Source organism: Lytechinus variegatus, chromosome 12, assembly GCF_018143015.1.
Source record: "Lytechinus variegatus isolate NC3 chromosome 12, Lvar_3.0, whole genome shotgun sequence".
In the NCBI taxonomy this organism is placed as follows: Eukaryota; Metazoa; Echinodermata; class Echinoidea; order Temnopleuroida; family Toxopneustidae; genus Lytechinus; species Lytechinus variegatus.
In genome coordinates this window covers 16,428,914-16,453,459 of record NC_054751.1, presented here as the reverse complement: position 1 = coordinate 16,453,459, position 24,546 = coordinate 16,428,914, and the positions used below count along the sequence as shown (strand labels likewise).

General features: G+C 35.7%; 1 protein-coding gene across 2 annotated transcripts in view; it reads right to left on the bottom strand.

Moving 5' to 3' along the window:
• The window catches only part of LOC121425594 (myoferlin-like), a 109,305-nt gene that overhangs the window by 74,467 nt on the left and 10,292 nt on the right, over positions 1-24,546 (bottom strand). The window contains exons 3-8 of one of the 2 annotated variants that reach the window (XM_041621705.1): positions 23,255-23,346; positions 22,751-22,856; positions 21,928-21,991; positions 18,763-18,877; positions 17,701-17,890; positions 17,088-17,150 (exon numbers count right to left, since the gene is read on the bottom strand). In XM_041621705.1, the coding sequence (XP_041477639.1) occupies positions 17,088-17,150; positions 17,701-17,890; positions 18,763-18,877; positions 21,928-21,991; positions 22,751-22,856; positions 23,255-23,346 (630 nt within the window). The remainder of the gene's footprint in view (positions 1-17,087; positions 17,151-17,700; positions 17,891-18,762; positions 18,878-21,927; positions 21,992-22,750; positions 22,857-23,254; positions 23,347-24,546) is intronic. The other variant, XM_041621706.1, reaches the window with a different exon arrangement.

Here is a 24,546-nt window from a genome sequence, read left to right as displayed (position 1 = left end):
AAAATCTTTAGGATATTACAAATATATAATTTTACAGGATTTTTTCTAAGTGTAATTTTTTTTTATACGCACTGTATATATTAAGATATGTGTGTGTGGGTGGGTGTGTGAGGGTGGGTGTGTATGTTGTTATATATATATATATAAGAATAATTGTAGAAGAATATTATGAAAGCAGTTACATTAATCTATTAGTTATTTCCTCTTTAAAAATAGCCTAGAATGATCAAGTACATGCCACAGCATGTTTGTAAGAACGTTCCAGATGTCTTTTTATTATGCAGGGCTTGCCTATTTAAAGGCCAAGGAGTTGTATTGTTATTTCTGAATAGAGATTAGGAACAATAGGCTTAGCTATGTTATTGACACTTGATTTCAATGAGGTCATTCAAGAGTCTTCTGGATTTTGACTGCTCCTGAAAGGAGAATGTTCGTTTGGAAGAAGGTGCTAGAACCTTCTATGGTGGTGACATTTTTTAGAAGATTCTAGATTAGTTGAAATTTAATATATAAAGCTGCAGTTTCTTTAAGGATATCATCACATCATATGAAAGCAGGAGATCACATCACATCATATGAGATCACTTCACCAGATCAGATCAGAGCAGTTTATGCCCACCATCAATGAACTGTTTGCAGTTATTTTGAGAGAGAAATTATCAGTTCTCATCAACATCATCAACCTGTTCAATGAACACGTTTCAACCCATGGATTGCTGAAATCAACTGTTAATCATCATCAACATCGTCTTCACGGACATTTCAACTCGTTACAGTGACTTTTATTATTCATCGGACTTCAACATCAGTTTCATCATCGCCATCATCAATAAGGAATCTTCCCAGCCTACCTGGAATATATATATTGGACTATAACAGTGAACTATAACCCTGGATTGTACATCAGACACTTCAAGAGATTTATGTAAGATCATTATTTTTTTTTATTTATGTATAATTATTTCCTGTAATAAAAAAAGGAAATTTAAAATACATCTTGATTGTTATTTGTTGCAGTATCGTAACAATGTATGAGTAGATGAAGGATGAAAAATGATCTGTACTTACACGGCGCAGACAGGGAAAGCTTTAACTATTAATTACAATAATCTATTTATCATCTGAAATTTGTAATAAAATAATTCCTTGTTTCTGAAGGAAATATTTTTTGTCATGGACTTCAAAGCAATAATCCGTTTGCTTCAATAATACGTTTTCTCTCTAGGCTTAATTTACTCTTGTTCATGCCATTAACAATGATCCCCGTATTGCATGTGAAGATATTCATCTAAAGTGATAGTTCATAAACATATAACCTAAGTAAAAAAAGAGGCTAAAATACCTATCATTAATCACTTTACTCGGAGCAAATATCGATAGCAAATAACCCAAGTGACGCAATATCCATTAGTAGGTTTGTTAATACTCGGTTGTAATTGAACACGTTATAATCTTGTTATAGCTGACAAGTCAATTGATGTTTGTTTACACACAATTAAGCGCAGACAGTCCGCAAAAATAATGTACTCCAGTCGTACCGACAATACAACCAGGCGCAAATTAAACCTGTGTCAGAACTTCTGATCGTCGTCAAAGCAGCCTGAAATACACACTTTGTCGTTCGATGAAGATGTTTTGGGGAAAGGAGGTGGAAAAAAATATTCATCTCTTATCATATCAAAACGGTACTTTTCCCTAGTCTCCGTTGCTTGGATAAAACCCCGAATATAATATGATGTATGCCTAAAGGTCTAGTTGCGGGCAATGTTGCAATCACAATGGATAAACCGACTTCAGTAGGCAAATGTATTCTCATTATTACTAATAATCAGTACTGTCAGAATTACAGGTCTAAGCTTTAAAGAAGTTCAACCTGAAGAAAACCTTGTTGTAAAAAAAAGCAGAAAAAGTAATGAAAAATATTGAAGGTTTGAGGAAAATCCGATATGGATTAAGAAAGTTATTAGAATAATGGTTTGTACAAAATCTTTGCACCCTCTTTTTAAAGGACAAGTCCACCCCAACAAAAACTTGATTTGAATAAAAAGAGAAAAATTCAACAAGCACAACATTGAAAATTTCATCAAAATCAGATGTAAAATAAGAAAGTTATGGCATTTTAAAGTTTCGCTTATTTTCAACAAAATAGTTATATAAACGAGCCAGTTACATCCAAATGAGAGAGTTGATGACATCACTCACTCATTATTTCTTTTGTATTTTATTATATGAAATATTTTGATTTTCTCGTCATTGTCATATAAAATGAAGTTTCATTCCTTCCTAAACACGTGGAATTCCATTATTTTAAAATTTTGTGCTTCAGGCAAGGATGTCCTAATTGTCAAATTCGTAAAAATTGAAATATTGTATAATTCAAACAATAAAAAACAAATGAAATGGTGAGTGAGTGACATCATCGACTCTCTCATTTGGATGTAACTGGCTCGTTCATATAACTATTTTGTTGAAAATAAGTAAAACTTTGAAATATCATAACTTTCTTATTTTACATCCAATTTTGATGAAATTTTCAGCATTGTGCTTGTCTGATTTTTTTCTATTGATTCAAATCAACATTTTTCTGAGGTGGACTTGACCTTTAAAATTAAGCAGGTATCAAAATCTAACCCAGCGCTTTTTTATACATTTAATTAAAGCAACTCCTTAAAAATGAATTGATCACTAACAGATAATAACTCGAATGTATCTTGGCTGACAGCTTTTCTTTCATAAAATTCACGAATGTTTTCACTGTCTGCACTGAAAATGTCTTTGCATGATGGAAGTTTATCTACCAATGTAGCTGCGACATTTGTAAAATAGGAATTGAATTCATTGTAAATAGTTATCTTATCATGACATAATTTTCAGTCAATTGAAGTAACCAATTCTTGGTCCTTTCCAATTTCCCTTTTTAATCCCGAACTTTTTATATTCTGCCAAAGTCTTTTAGAATCCGTTTTATCTTCTTCATTTTGTTTTGTAGGTATTGTAATCTGGCTTTTTTCGCTATATCAACGATCTAATACAAACCTTTTACAGCAAATAATTTTTTTTTTCAAAATCTTGATGAAGCGTCGTTGAATCCTTTAAGCTTTTTTGTTGTAAATTTGTCTTTGGAATATTTTCGGATACCCGAATTCCACAAAAAGATGGTAAAAAGCGGGTTGAACAATACCATTCTTCATCGGGCTCAAATATAAATTTACCCATACTTATTTCTTGACAGAGAATATAATACCACCTTTTACGAGAGGATCAACGAAGGCCGCACTGATTTGATTTTTACTGGTTTTCGCAGTTTCCACATAGAAACATAAATTGGGGGCCTGGGTTTGATTCAATATCACCAATCAATAATAAGAGAAGGAAAACATTGATTATGGTCACTTCCTTATTCATTAATTGTATGGAATGCCACTTGAATATGACGTCACAAATCAAATAATTGAAATTCTAATAGCTTTTCAATTCTTTAATGGACTTTTCTCAAATCTTCGAACTATAACTACATCGTTTAACGTTGACACAAATGTCAGTTAGATCTACATCATTGTAATCTAAAAACTATTAGTTGACTGTCTTCACAGTCACGTATGGTGATGCATCTTCATTGACATGACGTAACAAGAAGGGAAAGCAATCGATACGTGGATGTGATCGAAAGAGGGCTATGATTCTGCATTAGTAAGTGGTACTGATTTCATCTTTTCAGTGAAGACAAAAAGAACGGACTTGTTTATAGCGGAGTGATAAAGGAGGAACTAGCACGCGATAACGTGCGTATCGATCCGTCTGCTGATATCATTATTGATATGTTGAGTGTTACCGTTATTATCGGACGAGAACACTATTATAAATCAACTTAATTCAATAGTTGAGTGGCAAATTATTCCATTGCGAATTCTTTCTGGCATATGCCTACATCTTCCAATCTTCGTTTACGATATCCTTTCGCACATCTTTACCTGCATTTTGAATAAGCAGGTGTACGTAAGACAGAGAACAAATTAAGATGGCAAACGACAGTTCTACCTTCGAATTATTTAACCCTGACACCAGCTTTTACTTGATAATTGGAAGTAATTTTACCAGCGCTTTTTTATCCATCGTCCTCAACATTCTCATGCTTCTCGTCTTAGGTTCTGATAGAGAAATGCACGAAGTCACACGATTCCTGTACCAACTGCTCGCCTACTTTAATATGTTCTCTTGTGTGATTTGGTTCGTGTTCATACTCCTCTCTTTCATATCAATTAGCTTCAGTTGCATCGTGGCGAAATACGTCTCCCCATTCATGGCATCAGTGTTTTTGTTATCTCTCATGACCATGCTGAGCTTCATCGGGATTAACAAGTACATCATGGTGTCACGTCCTCTGCGTTACCTTACACATGTCACTTTGAGACGCGTGAGGATATCTGTGGCAACGACCCTGATTATACTCTGGATTAGTGCAGCTCTCTTGATGATACCAATACCCGGATTTTCGCTCTCAGAGGGAACCCAATTCCCATGCTACAATGTTGCAGCAGTGAAAACAACTGTCAGCTTTGCAGTTGTGCTCTGTGTTATGGTTCCTATTGCTTTTACCACTTTGTGTACAACTTTGTCAAATGGTGGTCTTCTTTGGATCATGTGGAAGCATACGAAACGTGTTGTACTTCCACATAGGGCGGATGCCATTGGGTTCGGGAATGTTGAAAACAAAGCGATAAAAACATCAGCACAGCGTTCAAACCAACAATCTCCTCAGAGTTCCTCCTCAACACAGAGGGATATGAAGTCACCCAGAACGGTAGAAGTTAAGGAATATCATCTGTCAACCACAGGTAAGCCAGAAGTTTCAGCGATCAATGATGATGAACTATCGACTGAAACAAGGACCTGTGAAGAATCTAATGGTGTCGGTGTCAGCGCAGAATCATTTGCGGATATCAACCACAACCTGGACCGTAACCTTGATAAAGATGAGCCATCGAGCAACAAATGCGTATCAGTAGAAGCGGATAACGGTTGCCAGATGAATTGTAAGGTGTGTCAGTCGGGGATACATGGTAAAACAGCGACCAACTCTAGAAGATTCTCAGAGGGCCTTTTTGCAGAGGGTCGAGGGAATTCTCGGAGTGAAACACGAGAGAACACAGGAATTACCCGGAGCCATAGAGCACATTTGTGTTCACCAAAGAAGCCGACCAGATACTCTGACGAAAGTCAACGATCACGACTGAAAGGCACCAAAACCTTGGTCATCATAACCTTGTCATTCTATCTATGCTGGATCCCTTTTGTTGTTGAGATTTTTTTCGCTCCCGTGGGGATCGATATTGTACATGCTATTGCATACTGTCTGCCATGCCTGAGTACGTGGGTACAACCGCTGGTGCATTTTATGACGAGCGAAAGAGCACGGAAAATAGCAAAACAAAAGATTGCCAATGCAACAAATCGTTGGAATTAATGTTAATATTTGACTGCCCCCATTTCCTATTACCCAAAATAGATTGAAGCTCAGGAATCGACAAAAACAACATGTCGGAAAATGGGCACAGTTACAATCAAGTTGCGTTTCAATTTTAGTTTCTGTGAAAGAACAAAAATATATATTCAGTTTAATAATTCGCTTGAACCGATATAACCGATTGCGACTATAACATTTTCAAGTTTGATGAATGATTCAATGAATGAATCATTAATTCATTGTAACATCATCAACGAATGTATTGTCTGTACTCTTTCACTCTGTTTTGTCTTATTCGCGGTCATTCATTAATGATTTTATATGGTGTAAAAGAATTTAATAATCCTTTAAATATATTATAAATAATCACCAGATGGTAACATAATACGGCAAAACAAGGATATTCTTTAAAACTATTTTGTAGAAAGATGTCCTAATCTAGACATTCGAAATACATGTATAATATGGTATACAGGGTGATTCAATTTAGTCACACTTACTGGTTGCTAAAATCGTGTTCCGAAAATTGGAGTAAAGTGCGTGTTCTTGCAGAGAGATACCCTATAAACTATTTTCTATCAGATACCACGAAATAAAGGAGAGATTTTGGTTTTATGGCAGAATAATGAATTCTCCTGTCAGAGGAGGATTCAAAGGTGTCAAATATCTTTGCGCAAAATTCAATCTTGAAGGTGTTGGAGTCCAGGAGGGCGAAACGTTTTTTCGTTTGGGGGCGAAGCCAAAAAGTGAACTTATCATGCTTACTTTATGTCAAAATGGGCTTTTTGGTGAAAACGGATATTTTCACTTTGAATAGTTGTGTGTTTTGTAGTAGTTAAGTTGAGCAAAGCCTTTTGAGGTGATTTTTGATTGATTAGATGTATGTTTGGACCTTATTTTTCGGTGAAAGAGATTAGCGAGCAAGGGTTTTTGAAAAAAATCTCAAATCTGAAGTTCTAAAACTACCTTTTTGGTCAATTATGGCTAATTACTGTTGAAAGGGCATTCTCTCGAGCGTGAATTCGAATTTCATGTAATATGACCTAAATATTAAACATTCCAAGCATTTTTTGTAATTATGAAAAAGATGTGTAGCTCAGCAAAGAATTAACGTGAGTGGAAAGCGCGGCCTAAAATTTTTAATACACTAATTAGAAAAGGTATCTGTTAAGGACTACATTTAGTGACTCATGGATAGGATACATATTATCTCACCAATCGAATAATAAATGCGCGAAGCGTGAGCTGAAAATTTGTGATATTTCAAGTTGAAAATTTGACATTCTAAGCAATTTTTTATAACCAGTAATAGAATGGTTACCATACTATACACTTTAATTGATGCAAAATTGGTATTTTCTAACCTAAAATGTATTTTCTTTACTTAAAAAGGGTGATATATGTTTTTGTGTGTAAAAAAAGTGTATAGAAGCAATGGTTTAATGTGTTAGCATACAAAAATAAATTATCATAAGATATATGTATGAATGAAGGATGATATCGAATCAGACGTTGGAGACAGGGAAAGCTTGAACTATCAAACACAATAAGCTCTTTATCATCTGAAATTTCCAACAAAATCCCTGTTTTTGAAAAAAAAAATATTTCTTATGGACTTCAAAGAAATCATCCATTTGCTTCAATATTACCTTTTCTCTCTAGGCTTCATTTACTCATATTCATGCCATTAACCATGATACCCGTATTGCATGTGAAGATCTTTATCTCAAGTCATTTTGTTATTCAAAAGATAACCTGAGTAAAAAGGAGGCTTAAATACTTAACATTAATCACTTCACTCTGAGCTTAAAATATTGATATAACGAGCAAAAAAAAAAAACAAAGTGACGGAATATCATTTGTGATAAGTTCAATGCACGTGGTGCAAAATACAAAATAAGCTGTGTTGATCTTTGGGTGACTTCAAGAAAATTTGCTCCAGAGAATTCGGTGAAGCCAATGTGGGTTCTGGGATCAGAACAGTTAATAAATCTAACCATTTTATTCTGTATAATTTTCAACTTCTTTTGATCGGATTTTCTTAAGCCACTAAACCATGCAGGGTTAGCATGTAATAATCAAATATACTCCGAATAAGAACAAAAGAGAGAATATGTCTTGCTTTCTGATCCATACAACTTTGATACCTGTATAGAAAGTTTTATTTTCTGTGTGAAAGTGCTAGTAAACATAGATAAATTCATTAAGAAACTTAAAGGTTTGTACAAAGCCTTTGCTCCCTCCTCTTTAAAATTTAGGAGGTATCAAATGTAATCCAGCGCTTTTTGATACATTTAATTTACACAACTCATTAAAAATGGCTTGACCACAAACATGTAATAACTCGAATTTATCTGGGCTGATACCTTTTCTTCACGAACATTCACGAATGTTCTCACTATCTGCACTGAAAATGTGTTTGCAAGAAAGAAGTTTATTTACCAACGTAGCTGCGATATTTGAAAAATAGGAATTGAATTTATTGAAAATAGTTATCTCATCATGACATAATTTTCAGTCAATTGAAATGACCAAATCTTGGTCCTTTCCATTTTCCCTTTTTACTCCAAAACTTTTTAGATTCTGCCAGTCTTTTAGAATCTTTTTTATCTTCTTATTTTTTGTTTTGTAGGTATTCTAATTTGGCCTTTTCACCTCTCTTTGAACCACATTTCCTAATTTCTTGTATCTTTTAGATACCGTTCATACTCCTCATCTCTTAAATAGTTCTTCATTTTCTTATAAGCCAAGTGTCTTTCTTGTATAAGATAAATAATATCTATAGTGATCCAGTTTTATGGTCTGTTTAATTATTATCTGTTTTTGTGGCGCTATCATGCTCAACGTTGAAATGAAATTATTTTGAAAAACTGACCAAGCCTTATTTACGTCAGTGCATTGGTTTGAAATCTGACCGATCAAACGGCAGACAGTTTGAGATTGAAAGATTCTTCGCTATATTTTTTCAACGTTCTATCAGTGGTTCTATGAACACCAATAGCCAGTCTGTTTTTCTTACGTGTACAGAAAAGAAAAGAATGGTCACTTATACCAAGATCAGCAACACCACTTTGACTATTTTTTGTTCGTTGTTACATATAAAATCATCCAAAAAAGATGAAAATGTGTGTGTGACACGGGTTGCCCCTTTGATGAGTTGGCTAAATCAATGAAGACTCAATAAGTCAATATATTTTTTAGCCAGTGGAAATTTCTGAAAAACGCAAATATAAAGATATATACCACCATAACCCCCAGCCTGATAATCAATCATTGCGTATAACTTTGTATCCATCTATATTGATTTCTTCATTGTTCACGGAGTCATTTAACCATGTTTCTTTGAAAGCAATGACTGCAAGATTCTTTTTCTTAAAAAGAAGTGGAATTTCTGATATTTTTTGTAGAATAGATCTAACATTGAAATGTTCAAAGTGAAGAACTTTTACAGCAAATATGTTTTCAAAATCTTGAAAAACTGTCGTTGAATCCTTCGAGCTTTTTTGTTGTAAATTTGTCTCTGGAATAATTTCGGGTACCCGAATTTCTTTCTCACAGTCCTCTAGAGTATTATCATAGTCATCAAATAAAGATTTACAGAAAGATGGTAAAAAGCAGGTTGAACAAAACCACTCTTCATCGGGTCTCAGATATCAACTTGTATATATTTCCATACTATCCGGACTATCGGGCTATACCATCTTTTAGAAGTGGAACAAAGACGGCCGCACTGATTAGATTTTCCTGGTTTTTCGCAGTTTCCACATGGAAACTTAAATTGTGGGCCTGGGTTTGATTCAATATCACCAGAGAAAATAATAAGAGAAGGGAAATGATTATTTTTGTCACTCCCCTATTCATTGATTTTATGGAAGGGATCCATTTGATTTGAAATATGAATTATGAATGTAGACTTTCGGATATATTATTCTGATGATTATATTTTCATTACAAATCTTTTTTTCAGATTAAATCGTGCATATAGAACACATTACTCACCAGTCCAGTGCTCTGTTATGTACATTAAAATGTCCTATTTTCATCTTTGCAATCATACATGTATGTAACACAAAATGAATGAATTTCATTATTTTAATGATTCCTGATGATTTATACTCGTTTTCTATTCATTATCGGGTGTAAAATCACATGTCTATTAATATACAAACGTACAGCAAAAACCATTTTTCAACTTTCCGAGAAAATTACATACCAGTGATTTTTTTACCTTTCGCTATGTATATATGCTACTCGCATATGACGTCACAAATAAAACAACTAAACTTCTAATAATTTTTTAATTCTTTAATGGACTTTTTCTCAAATGTTCTGCAATATCTATTATTATTTTTTTACTATTTTTACAATAAACTTTTTGTCAGGGTAAAATTTCCCTTTAAATAATTATAATCAGCCCGTTGGTGTGCCTGGGATGTAGGCCTATTTGTATTGGAACTAAAACTACATCGTTTAACGTTGACAGAAATGTCAGTAAGATCTACATCATTGTAATCTAAAAACTATTAGTTGACTGTCTTCACAGTCACGTACGGTGATGCATCCTCATTGACATGACATAACAAGAAGGGAAACCAATCGACACGTAGATGTGATCGAAAGAGGGACATGATTCTGTTCTATTCAGCGGTCCTGATTTCACATTTTCATTAAAGACAATAAAAACGGACACATAGCAGAGTGACAAAAGAGGAACAAGCACATTTATTGATTTCATAACAAAGTTATCATCTGTCTCCAGGATACCACACGTTAACTTACATATCAACCCATCTGCTGATATCGTTATGGATATATTAAGTGTTACTATTATTATCGTACGAAGGCAGTAGGCTTATTGAATATCACATTAATTCAATAACTGAGTATCAAATTATCCCATTGCGAATTCTTTCTTGGGTAGGCCTACATCTTCCATTCTTCGTTTAGGATATCATTTCTCGCATCTTTACCAGCATTGTGAATAAGCAAATGTACATCGGACAGAGAAAAAATTAGGATGGCAAACGACAGTTCTACCTTTGAATTATTTAGCTCTGACGCCAGCTTTCACTTGATAATTGCAAGTAATTTTACCAGCATTTTTCTATCCATCGTCCTCAACATTCTCAAGCTTCTTGTCTTAGGTTCTGATAAAGAAATGCACGATGTCACACGATTCCTGTACCAACTGCTCGCCTACTTGAATATGTTCGCTTGTGTAATTTGGCTTTTGTCCATGCTCCTCTTTTTCATACCAATTCGCTTCAGTTGCATCGTGGCGAAATACGTCTCCCCATTCATGGCATCAGTGTTTTTGTTATCTCTCATGACCATGCTGAGCTTCATCGGGATTAACAAGTACATCATGGTGTCACGTCCTCTGCGTTACCTTACACATGTCACTTTGAGACGCGTGAGGATATCTGTGGCAACGACCCTGATTATACTCTGGATTAGTGCAGCTCTCTTGATGATACCAATACCCGGGTTCTCGCTCTCAGAGGGAGTCCGATTCCCATGTTACAATGTTGCAGCAGAGGGCTCAACTGACAACTTTGCATTTGTAGTCTGTGTTATGGTTCCTATTGCTTTTACCGCTTTATGTACCACTTTGTCAAATAGTGGTCTTCTTTGGATCATGTGGAAGCATACGAAACGTGTTGTACTTCCACATAGGGCGGATGCCATTGGGTTTGGGAATGTTGGAAACAAAGCGATAAAAACATCAGCACAGCGTTCAAACCAACAATCTCCTCAGAGTTCCTCCTCAACACAGAGGGATATGAAGTCACCCAGAACGGTAGAAGTTAAGGAATATCATCTGTCAACCACAGGTAAGCTCCAAGTTTCAGAGATCAATGATGATAAACTATCGACTGAACTAAGGACCTGTGAAGAATCTAATGGTGTCGGTGTCAGCGCAGAATCATTTGCGAATATCAACCACAACTTGGACCGTAACCTTGAAAAAGATGAGCCATCGAACAACAAATGCGTATCAGTAGAAGCAGATAACGGTTGCCAGATGAATTGTAAGGTGCGTCAGTCGGGGATACATGGTACAACAGCGATCGACTCTACAAGAATCTCACAAGGCTTTTGTCCAGTGCGTCGAGGGAATTCTCGGAGTGAAACACGAGAGAACACAGGAAGTACCCAGAGTCATAAAGCACCTTTGTTTTCACCGAAGAAGCCGACCAGATACCCTGACGAAAGTCAACGATCACGACTGAAAGGCACCAAAACCTTGGTCATCATGACCTTGTCATTCTATCTATGCTGGATCACTTTTGTTGTTGAGATTTTTTTCGCGCCCACGGGGATCGAGATTGTGCATGCTATTGCATTCTGCCTGCCATGTCTGAGTACGTGGGTACAACCGCTGGTGCATTTTATGACGAGCGAAAGAGCACGGAAAATAGCAAAACAAATGATAGCCAATGCAACAAATCGTTGGAATTAATTTAAATATTTCGACTGCCCCTATCAATGCAAAGAGATGCCGTAAACTCTTTTCTATCAGATACCACGAAATAAAGGATAGATTTTGATTAATTGGCAAAATAATGAACTCTCCTGTCAAATATCAATAGTGCAGGGGGCGAAACTTTTTTTTTCGTTTATGATGGGCATTTTGGTGCAAACGGATATTTTCACTTTAAGATTATATATACAAAATGGTAGTTGTCTGTTTTGTAGTAGTTAAGTTAAGCAAAGCCTTTTCGAAGTGATTTCTGATTGATGAGATATATATTTAGACTTCATTTTTCCGCAAGAGAGCTTGGCGAGCAAGCGAGTTAGAAAAGAATGGTCAAATCTGAAATCGTAAGACTCCCTTTTTGGTCAATTATGGCGCAAATTACTGTTAAAGGGCATTCTCTCGAGCGCAAAAATGAGCTCAAACTTGTGGAAATTTCATGCAATAAGATCTGAACATTAAACATTTCCGAACATTTTTTGTAATTATGAAAAGGATGTGTATCTAAGCAAAGAATTAACGCGAGCGCGAAGCGCGAGCTGAAATTTTTAATGTACCGAACAGAAAAGGTACCTGTTAAGGACTGCGTTTAGTGGATCATGAATAGGATACGTATATCTTACTTACCAATAGAATATGTGCGCGAAGCGCGAGCTGAAAATTTGTGATAGTCCAACCTGAAAATTGGACATTCCAAGCATATTTTGTAATCAGTAACATAATGAGTACCTTACTAAACAATAATTGGTGCAAAAATGTTGTTATTTTCTTACTTAAAAAATAAATTATTTTTTGCTTAAAAAAGTAATGCTTTTTGAGAGTATTTCATTTTGAAAAAAGGGCATTATTCCTACGGGGAATTTAAGGGGGGCAAGTGCCCCCGGTTCCGTGTATTAGTCGTTCGGTGTCTTACAAACACCAACCTTGCAAATGAAAGTGGGTGACCATTGAATATATATTAAGTCTTGAGAACATACACAACTACGTCTAGATTTCGGAATCATGCCCTTCATAGAGATTAAATTAAAAATGATTATGACGATTGTGTAGCTTCAAGTAAGATTCCATTTCTTCTTCTTTTTTGGGGGTGTAAAGTTAAAAAATATCTCTTCCTCGTCCAAAGAAATCAAACATGAGCCTAATTTTTCTATGAAGGGAAATGCCTAAATTATGACCAATAGACCACAGAGATGGGTCCTGTGTTTAAGGGACTCGGCATATGGCTAAAGAAATGTGGAAATTGGTATCAAGACTTTTTGTCATTTACGGGAAAATTGATTTTCAGGAACGCACTTATAACAATGCATTTTCCCTTATGTCTCCGGGTTAATTTAAAATATGTAAGGCATCCAGGCTACAACTAATATGCCTTACAGAAAGGAATCAAGTAGCATAACCACAATAATCAAAGCAAATATATATAAAACACTAATCCTCATATGATATAATGGCGTGTTAACTATTGTGCTAATGATTTGAAATTTGTGTTAATATAAAGGCACATTTTACCATCTTACAGGAAAGATTGCTTCAGTTTTTGCTCGTCTCCCTTTTGTAAAAGTAGGGCAGTATCAACCTCTGGTATGAATGCAAAGACGGACGCACACACTTGTAAATTATTGAATGTGACTTAATTATTAAATATGGCTCTATTAACTGTCAATTTTACCTCTTTCGGAACCAACAAATCGATATTAGCCAACAAACACAAAGCACCATAGACGCAATATCAATTAGTGCGTTTGTTGACACTCGGCTATAAGTGAACAAGTGATGAAGGGATTGTAGTATTGCTGAACGATAATTGGTGACTATTTCCACTGGTGAAGCATCAATCAAACGACTCCAGTCACATAAAAAGGGACACTGGGGCCATGATCGTGTCGATTCTGATCGTGACACTCATGGCTTCATGCGGATGACTATTGCGGACATGTAGTTCATTTGTTTCGTTCTTTAGAAGTGTAACTTTATAAAAACATACTAACACAAAATTAAATTTACAATTTTGGAACTGTAAAATCAGTTAATCTTATTCGGTTAAGTTGGAGAACAGCATTACCTGCACCAAAACATTCACCGGTAAATCTGGCAAATCAAATAGTTTAGTCATCAGTCTAGAGATGTGCCAAGCATAGACTAGTATTGAAATTATTATCGTTTAACGTGATATGACTCTTAATACACACATCAAGACAATCAAAATGCCATTAAGAGTTTGACAGTGTTTGACAGTGATCCGATTGGTTTGTGCAATGCTGTGTCGCTGACAACAAACACCTCCTAATGGTTGAAAAAAATGTCATCTATATGTTTGCTTATGCACTCTATACAGCTACATTAATGATCAATTTTGTCGTATGAGTGAAGTCACATTTCCTCAATAATAGCGAGGTCGCGTCATTGTCTACAGTTTCCAAGACTTTTTTTAACAGATTGGGGACGGCTTGACAAGAGATCGATATTAAGATGGCAAACAACAGTTCAAACTTTGAAATATTTAGCTCTGACACGAGCTATACCTTGATAATTACAATTAATGCCATAAGCACATTTCTAGCCACGGTCCTTAACATTCTCATCCTTATCGTCCTAGGTTCTGATAGAGAAGTGCACGAAGTGACGCAATTTTTGTACCAACTACTAGCTTATTTGAACATGTTCTCATGTGTTGTTTGGTTTTTGTGTACGCTCCTTTCTTTCATGCCAATTAGCTTCAATTGCATCGTGGCGGCAAATGTCTCCCCGTTCATGTCATCAATTTTCTTGTTATCGGTCATGGCCACGCTGAACTTCATCGGGATTAACAAGTACATCATGGTGTCACGCCCTCTACGTTACTTAACCCATGTCACGTTAAGACATGTTAAGATATCTGTGGCAACAGTACTGATTGTATTCTGGATAAGTGCGGCCTTCTTGTTGTTACCGATACCTTGGTTGTCTCTATGGGAGGAAATTGCATTCCCATGTAGAGCATCTGTAGAAAGGGATAACCAGATCCACTATGCCGTTGTGATCTGCTTTATGGTTCCTATTGTTTTCACCACGTTATGTACCACAATCTCAAACAGTGGTCTTCTTTGGATTACGTGGAAGCATACGAAACGCGTTGTCCGTCCACATAGGGTAGATTCCATTGGGTTCGCGATAACGGAACATACCAAAGTGACACAAACAGCAACACAACGCATAATCAAACAACCTTTTCAGAGTACAGCATCTGCGTCAGAGGATGTTGAGTCATACAGATTATCAGGTCAAGAATGTCACCTGTCAACCGCCACCTCGTCAAGAGATTAAGTGACAAAAGATGCAGTTGAGCCACACCCACCTGTAGCAAATAAAATTGATGTCAACAAAGGAACAATTGTGGACATTAGCCACAGTTTGGACCGAAGCCTAAATAAAGATGTACCAACCACCAACTAATGTGTCTTGGTAGGAGATGAACATAAAAATAGAGATGGTTTAATACCTGAAAGATCGTCAGTCGGGAATGCATGATTATCGACTTTCAAATGCTGCGACCGACGCTACGATCGACTCTACGGGAATCCCGGTGGCTCTTTATGCAGAGCGAGGATATGGTGTAGAAAGTTCGTTTGACAAGTTACAGAGCTCCATAACCCCTCATTCAAGGAGTGAAGCAATAGGTAATAGAAGAAGTGTCTGGAATCATAGAGCACCATCCTCAAAGAAACCGACAATGAGATACCCTGATCAAAGCCAACGATCGCGACTGAAAGGCACCAAAACCCTGATCATCATGACCTTGTCATTCTACCTGTGTTGGGTGCCATTTGTTATGGTTTTCTTTGTGCCCTTGGGGAACAAAATCATTTACGCCCTATCCTTCTGCTTACCATGCCTCAGTACATGGATACAGCCGCTTGTGCACTTCATGACGAGCGAAAGGGAAAGAAAAACAGTACAGCAAATATATACGAATGCCAAACGTCGTTAGCATTAAAGCATTTTGGACTGACTTTAAAGGCGCTTTCTAAGTTTGTCGTGCGATCGTTTGTGTTCGTTTCCTTCTTTACAGGAGTTCGCACGAACCTAATGTGGTTGTGACTGGTCGCGTCTTTATTCGGACGGTTTCACAATCAAATTAAGTCGTGTCGGGTAATACGACCAGTAGTGCGAGCATTTCACGAGTATGCACGGCATCACAATCATCCGCGTCGACCATTCTAGCGACCATGATGCCGTCGTTTAAGAGATCGCAACCCATCTTGCAACATTGTATGTTTTCCCTTTTGTTTTGTAATCTGTCAGCATCAAATACAAGCCACACAGAAGTGACTACTCTCAATGATAAACATGTAAATAGTTTCAGCTTTCTAATCCGATACGGAACTTACTGATCTACTAAGCGGGAGATCCACTTTACTGATGAGAAGAACGTAGGAAAAGAAGATTTTGCGTCATTTATTTAGATAGATTGTTATATCTAAATATCCATTTCATATCTAGTTCATGAGAAGGCGAAAACTTTTTTATCCTGATATGTGATTACGTGACGGCAATAATTTCACTCGTAGATTCGGGCATTAAAATAGAGTAACCCAATTTCGAAATAATGATGACAAACTGGGCCCATTGGACCATAAGCAAATAAAAGCTGGAGTGGCGATACTCTGGTAATTGAAACAATATTATGATAACTAGCCGGGCACTAATTGGATCATTACACCATTATGGAGGGAAAAGTAAATCATTAAATCCATTGTCTAACAATATTTACACAAATGTGACACAAATTTGAAATGTAATTATAGTAAAAAGAATATATTCTGCTGATAGAATAGTACTGCATAAGCTTTGCGTAACTCATAATAAAAGGGTCTTTATTTGGCAATGATTGTGTTGGCAAGCGAGTGTTCATCATTTCTTTTACTTTTTATTTGCTTGTGAATATTTTCTGCATGATTGGGGTAAGCTGATGATAATTCCAAACGTTTTGACATTTTTTATGCATAAAACCTCCAAATGTTGAATTTTGCCATTGTTCGGTATATGCATCCTACGCAAAATAAATGTGTACCCTGTAAAACTGCGCTACATATAACTTTTACTGTGAATATTTTGGTGATTTTCCACCCCCCCCCAAAAAAAAATAATAATAATGATAAAACATACCTGGAATTGTATGGCTTCATCAAACAATTCCACAGGGCTTATGTTGAACTGGAAGAAGAACAGCTGTAAGATGAATAAAGGAAAAATGTAAGTTTATTAATAATTCACAGTAATCAAAGTTAAAAGTACTTCAAACAAGTGAGGTACCATGGATGATATGTTATTTCCTTCTCTCTCATTGCTCGGGATTACTTTAAAATCTATGATAATATTATAAAATTATGCAACAGAATACATTATGAAACAGAGAGTGTGACGGTTAATTTTCTTATTTGTTTGTAGCACGGAACATTATTTGTACCACAGACATGCTGGAGAGTCATCGAAAGAGTTAAGTGCGATCGTGTTTTGCACTGTTATTCAAATTTTGTGCCACAAATACCATTTTATTATGTCTGTTTTCTGTTAGCTCTTTGACAAAAAAAGCAAAAACCAGTTTCGCTGTTAAATAAGAAGCAGTGATCATAATCATAACGAGTCTAAATTTCGGGGGTGAGGGGATTCTCCCAATTTTGAAATCAAGTATCAAGGGGAAATGTGCCGATGGCACAAACTCCCTTTTACTGGAGCATGTTAAAAGGGGAAATATATTAGAAATACAAATAGGACTTACCTCATCCCAGTATGGTTTGTTGGTTGATTTCTTCACTTTGGTTACCCGGGTGCTATGAAGGACGGTTACCCGACAAACTGGGTTGGTGTTGGCACCGTAAAGTTGACGCGCTTCCCAGATCTTGATTCGCATTTGAAAGTCACGTGGTTTGTCAGAAAGACCCTCCCTCTTCGTGCGGCCAGGCATAAACCTGTTCGAAAGAAATAAAATTGACACATATTTAGACACGAGGTTCTAGAACTATTCGGGGTAAACAGAGAATGGTTATCTTGAGTTAACACTTTTTTTGCCACTGTACGGGTCATTCTGGTCCTATTGTTTGCCCCTGAATTCACTTTGATTTCGATTTTACGAGCTAGTGCAGCGAGCGAGAAAGAAGAGCCGCCCGTTTTCTGTTTGGGAGACTTCATATCATAACCGGATATCCAAATTGCACTCTACATGACCATAAACTTTATACAAATAATATCTTTCATCTTTATTTTGGTCCAGTTCTTTTTCTAGATTTTTATGAAATGAATACAAAAATCGATGAGCCCCGTCGGGGGTTTGCATTGTTAACCCCCTAATGGCGGCTGAAAGATCGCGAGTCGTCTGTGTACGAGGGAAAATTTTAAAAAATGTTAAAAAGCCCCGAGAAACAGTCTGCTGCCAGCTGTCTAGAGCGAGCCTAGCAAGAGAACAAACATGATCTCTTTTTGTACTTGAAACTGAAATACTGACATTTATGATTTAATGATTTCCCTTTCAAATATTTTTGTACAGTTTACATAATGTAATGTATATTGAAGATAATTTAATTGCACCTGATCGCCAAGAAAATATTGACTAAGAAAGACTTTTGGTTAATTATTCAAGAAACAGATGAGAGAGCATGATAACAGCGAATGAAATCGTCGACAAAGCCGTGTAATTAAAGCATTTTATTTTTGATCACCTTTCTAAAAATAACTTCTTATTAATCTTCCACGGTAATCATCTGGGTTGCACATGGGACCACAGCCATAAGCTTGAATTGCATAACATTATGTTTCAACGGTATTTTGAAAATCGGTTACTTACGTTAGTCCAACTCCTTCTGGTCCCGAAACCGGGGCTCCGGGCATTCCAGCGTTGACGTTGACTGGCAAAGGATCGGGAGCTTTGGGGCAAGTATCAGCTTCGTCTTGACCTGTGACTAAAGTGGAAGGACTTTGTAAGTCTCAATCTTAAGAGTATATTATAATTATCAGCAAATTTATTTTCATCGGACGGCCCAACACGAAATAAATTTGCTTTAATTATAAATGCCGAAAAGTGAGAGAAGCATACAAACGAATGTTTGGGAAAATTCGTCAAATAATAACATACTTACTAGTGTAAAAAACATTGGATGATTTCCTGCAACTTCATAATATTATAATCCATAACAATTTGGCTTTCGAAAGAATTAATCCACAAGTTTATGGAGTTTTGAATTTATTAAATACTATCATTAGTGCATTTGATAGTGGAAAACTTTGTGTTGGTGTGTTTTTAGATTTATCGAAGGCATTTAATACTGTCGATCATTACCTAAAGAATAGATTTTAGTATGTAATGATTAATGGAGTTAAATTGCAATCCAATGAGGTAAAATGTGATGTAACCCAAGGTTCAGTCCTGGGTCTCTTACTGTTACTGCTCTTGATTTATGTTAATGGCGTTTTAAATTCATCACAATTCTTTACTTATTCACTATTTTGCAGATGACAATTGCTTACTTTCCCGTCATAAAGATATGCATAATCTTTCAAGAAATAATGAAGTTCAAAATATATTCAAGTGGTTTGCTGTAACAAAATTTTAATATATGCTAGTAAAACACAACATATTGTTTTTAAAACAAATGGTAAAAGAATCCCTGATGATATTGATCCATTATCAATAGGAGGTTATCAGATAAATCGAAGCCAAGATGTAAGGTTTCGGGAGTTGTAGTTGATGATCACGCATCATAGAAAAATCGTCTCAGTAATATTTGTACCAAAGTTTCGAGGAGTGTTGGTGTGATTTATAAGTTATTTTTGTCTTTACCTCGGCAAACTTAAGTAACTCTTTACAATCCTATTATTATGCCACACTTAATCTAGTGTAATGTTGCATGGGGAAATACCTATAAGGAACCATTTAAACTAGTTACTAATTCTTCAGGAGAAAGTTATCAGGCTAATGACAAGCTCGAATTACATAACTTCACGTGTAACTTTATTTCTGCAACTGAAGATTCTATCTCTTGATGATTTAGTCTCCTTGAATTATTTGACATTTATGTACAAATCACAATCCTCTAAAAAAAATGTCCTTTTTAAAAAATGCATTTGTTGTTTGCTCAAAGGTCCATAATTGTACAATACGCGTCAGAGAAATCTTATCTACCAACCACAAGCTTATGAATTTTTTTGTGATAGTTTGCATCAAAGAATTGAATAAGTTACCACGAAGCATCAGATTCATTCCAACACTGCCTATAGTTAAAACTTAATGTCGAAAATATTAATTGAGATATAACAAAATCTTGAAACTTGAAAAAACATGTGTGTGAGAGAGGGTGCGTGTGCATGTTTTAGGTTTGGTGCGTGTGTGTCTGTGGATTTATGTATGCATTTTTCTTATTTTCTCTCTGAATTATCATTGTAAATACTATTTCATAAATTTTCTTGTTGTAATGTAACTTACTTTGTTTTATTTTGTTTGTTTCATTAGGGGTCCCTTTCATAAGCTGAGCTTCTATAAGATCCCAAACTTATCCTCTGATACCTTGTTTTTTACCACTGCACATAAGAACCAAGATCTTGGTTGAAACATTCAAGAAACCACCTAAATGTCACCTCTTTACCAAGAAATAACATTTTATTGAACATTAATACCGTGTAGTATAGCTCGTATTGTGTTTATGTTATATTATTATGATTATTATACCTGATTTGTGTAAAGCGTTTAGAGATTCGTTTTCATTATAAGCGCTATATTAAGCTTCACGTATTATTATTATCATGTCAGATTGATTTTTGTCAAACTATTTAATATGTGTCTTGTTTGATTTGATCAAATAAACTTGAATTTGACTTCAGAATTTTGGAAATCGTATGTTTTCTATGTTACATGTGACCAGCTGCTCCAGATATCATGTAACATCGACTCACATCTTTGAATGGTTTGTGAATCATGATGATGGATGACTATATATATATATATATATATATATATATATATTATATATATATATATATATATATATATATATATATATATTATTATAGATGAGTGAATGAAATGATGTGTCTGATGGCCTATTGAAAGCCAGCTAAATCTTTCTCTTCGTTCAATTTTCTCAGAGAATAGCATTTTATGGATTTTTAAAAATCAAATTACATACTGGGTGGCTATTTGCATGTGACGTTAAAAAGTAAAACATTTGAATTTGAAATATTCATAACTATGTTTTCCTTCGAATCGGACGAATATCCCCTAAATCTTTAATATTTTTAGAATATATTTTAAACCAAATTTGCGTTAGTTGAGCTTCCCCTAATAATAACATTCTAAGAGGCAAATGGCGCTGGGATGTAAAAAAAGAGTATACAAAATATGAGGTATGGGGGCTGGAGAGTGAGGGTGGCAAAATAGTTTAATACCCTCTCTTGGTCTGCGGACACTTGGTCTAATTAAAAGTCGAACCACACATGTGGAGTTCGACATGTGCATGGTACTCCAATTCATATTTCTTCCTTTATCGGTATCAGTTTGTTTATTTTCCACTGACTAATAATCATAATTCAGTTAGTGTATGTTTGATTGTCGGACCCCTCTTAATCTAATGTATTCTGCTCATTTTCACTGAAGTATAGACCAAATGATATGGAACCTATGATATTTAGACGAAGTGATGATTAACCAAAGTGGACATGGGACCGATATGGCCCCAATCAAGACAACCCATTTGTAAATTACACCAAATGTGCAAAGTGGGCTGAGACCAGAGGCATGCCGATAAACCCGACCGGGGGGGGGGGGCGAATATCTTTTCCGACACTGTTTTTGCAAGCACTATTCCAATAAATTTTCTGTCGTACTAAAAAAATTATCCCAAGTCATGGAAAGGGGCAGCGCCCTCTCCCCAGCCGCCGCCGCCGCCCTCAGAGACGAAAGCGATTAAGACAAATAAGCGTTCATTAACCGATAGAATAATAAAAAAAAATAACTTACCTCCTGTTGTTGCTGCTTGGCCAGAAGTCGGATCCCGGTATTTTAGAACCAGTTCAATCTCACCCTGCGAATAAAAGAAAGGAAATGTTAGACCAATGTGGTATTTTAACGAATCCAATCATTTAGAAAATAATATTAAATGATGCGCAATATACTATTTGAAACAAACAATTCGGTTGCACCACAGTCAACCACCTTTCCCACGATTTCTCTGTTAGAAAATTTCTACTTAATAAAAACAAAGATTTCTGAAGCAGAGTCTCGAGAACACCTGTAATCTTACTGCACTGCGTAATTTTACATGCATTTATAACTTTCAAATTTATTGTAATAAAACTGTTTCCCTCCTTTTTAAAACACACCTGTTCTGTAGAATTGTACAATTATTAATGTAAAAATATTTCCTGTTATAACAATTTACAAAATGATTTGGTTATTTCTTTCTGTAACATTTGTATTTTTCTGTAAAATCTTCTGGATTTTTTTTAACAGTGTACACACGGCGGAGAAACAAGAACTTTGGAGAAGAATATGTTTTAGAACTTTATGCGTACATAATTTCTGCCTTTAATGAGAGAGAAAACAAAAACACATGCCTATCAAATTACCATGACACCTCCACTTTTTACTACAATCACCTTTGGTGATCAATCGCAATCATTAATATTTCACGTTTATTGTAGCAGTCATACGAATGAAAGCGACTCCAAATCGATCGATGGCATTTATTTCAAAATAACGTAATAGCTTTGTTCTTTCTGGGGTCTGCTGTGCAGGTGTGACTGGATCATTTGGATCCAACCATCACTAAAAACAAAATTACCGTCGTCAGTCTATCTGAGCAGTCTTTAAGCTGAACGGTGCACTCTGTCTCTTTGGTTTTCGATCGAATGACGTCCTTCAACGACACCTTGCAACATCCTACCAAGCTGGAGTAAATGATAAATACAACTTATGTCTTAATTCATTTCGTAAATCATTTTTTTTTTGGGGGGGGAGAGGAGGCTATAGTTTTCGATCACATGACGTCCTTCAACAATACCTTGCAACATCCTACCAAGCTTGAGTAAATGAAAAATACAACTTATGGCCTAATACTTTGCTACATGACGTCCTTCAACGATATCTTGCAACATCCTATCAAGCTGGAGTAAACGATAAATAAAACTTATGGCTTAATTCATTTCCTAAATTTATCTTGGTAGGCAATAGTTTTCGATCGCATGTCCTTCAACAATACCTTGCAACACCCTACCAAGCTGGAGTAAATAATAAATACAACTTATGGCTTAATTCATTTCCTAAATTATTCATCATAATAACTTACCGATGCCTGCCAACTCTCTCCCAATCTTTGACATCTATTTCGATAAAATCTCCGATTTCAAGGGGTTTTGTACCCAGGTCCCAGTCCAGTGCCTGTTGAAATCGAAAAAAGATATATACTTTATAATCCATATGAAATTATGTAAATACACATGTTTTTTTCGCGCGTATTTTTTAGTATTCATAGCTCTCTGTACTTCACATGACTGTCCATGTGTATAGCATATACCCGATCCCTTTCTCTGCTAGGCCTATGAATGTTTTTTTTGTTTTAGTTTTGCTTTTTGGACTGTGGGTACTTTTTCATAGGATTATGTTGTGTATCTATACATTGAAATTGCAATTTTCTCTATTTTTAAAAAATATTCATGGATGTGAATTTCCATGCATATTATTCTTTAAAAACCAGGATCTTGATTTATTGATTTATAAAACAAAATATATTTCAAAATGTCTGTTCTTGGAATTCGGTACATGGTATAGAGGGTGGTTACCAAGTGCCGTCACCAAAAATGAAGAAAAAATGAAACTTTCATCGATATGTTTAGCTATATATCTCTTACCTGAATAAATTTTTTTACAATGATTAGGCTGGTTTCATTACCATTCAAACTAAGATCTTAAGATGTCTATTACAAATCATCGTATAAACGGTGGTTTAATCAGTTGATTTCTGCTATTTTGTTTTATACAAAGGTAAATGGTTCACCGTGTTCCAGTTCGGATAATAAACTGCCGATTCGTCTATCGCCAACTCGTCAACTTTTCGAATGGTCAATCTTCATTTAGTGTACTGCCATTTCGTCTAACACTAATTTGGTCCAATAATCACTCCGTTCGTCTACGATCATTTTGTCTCATAAGCAGTGTTGGTCTAATACCCATTTTCTTTCATTAATTTTCTCCCAATCAACACTAAGTCCAATTAGACTATATGGGGCAATTCCATGAAATATTGAACCATTTTGTACGTCCGACTCCTATTATTATCGATACTTACTTCATTAAAAAAACTAACCAAGTCATGGTCATTTGAGAAAATTACAGACTGTCATATGAACCAGAAATCAGAGACAGAAAATTCCATGAAGGTCTCACATACATGGGGTCGGATAAACATATTCTATATGGTATATAGATGTGTGGCTCAGCGCCTTTGGACTTTGAACCACAAGGTCCAGGGTTCAAATCTCACTGCAGCAATCGCGTCCTTGGGCAAGGTGTTTATATACATTTGCCACTATCCACCCAGTTGTAATAAATGGGCACCCGGTAGGAAAGTGAGTAGACGTA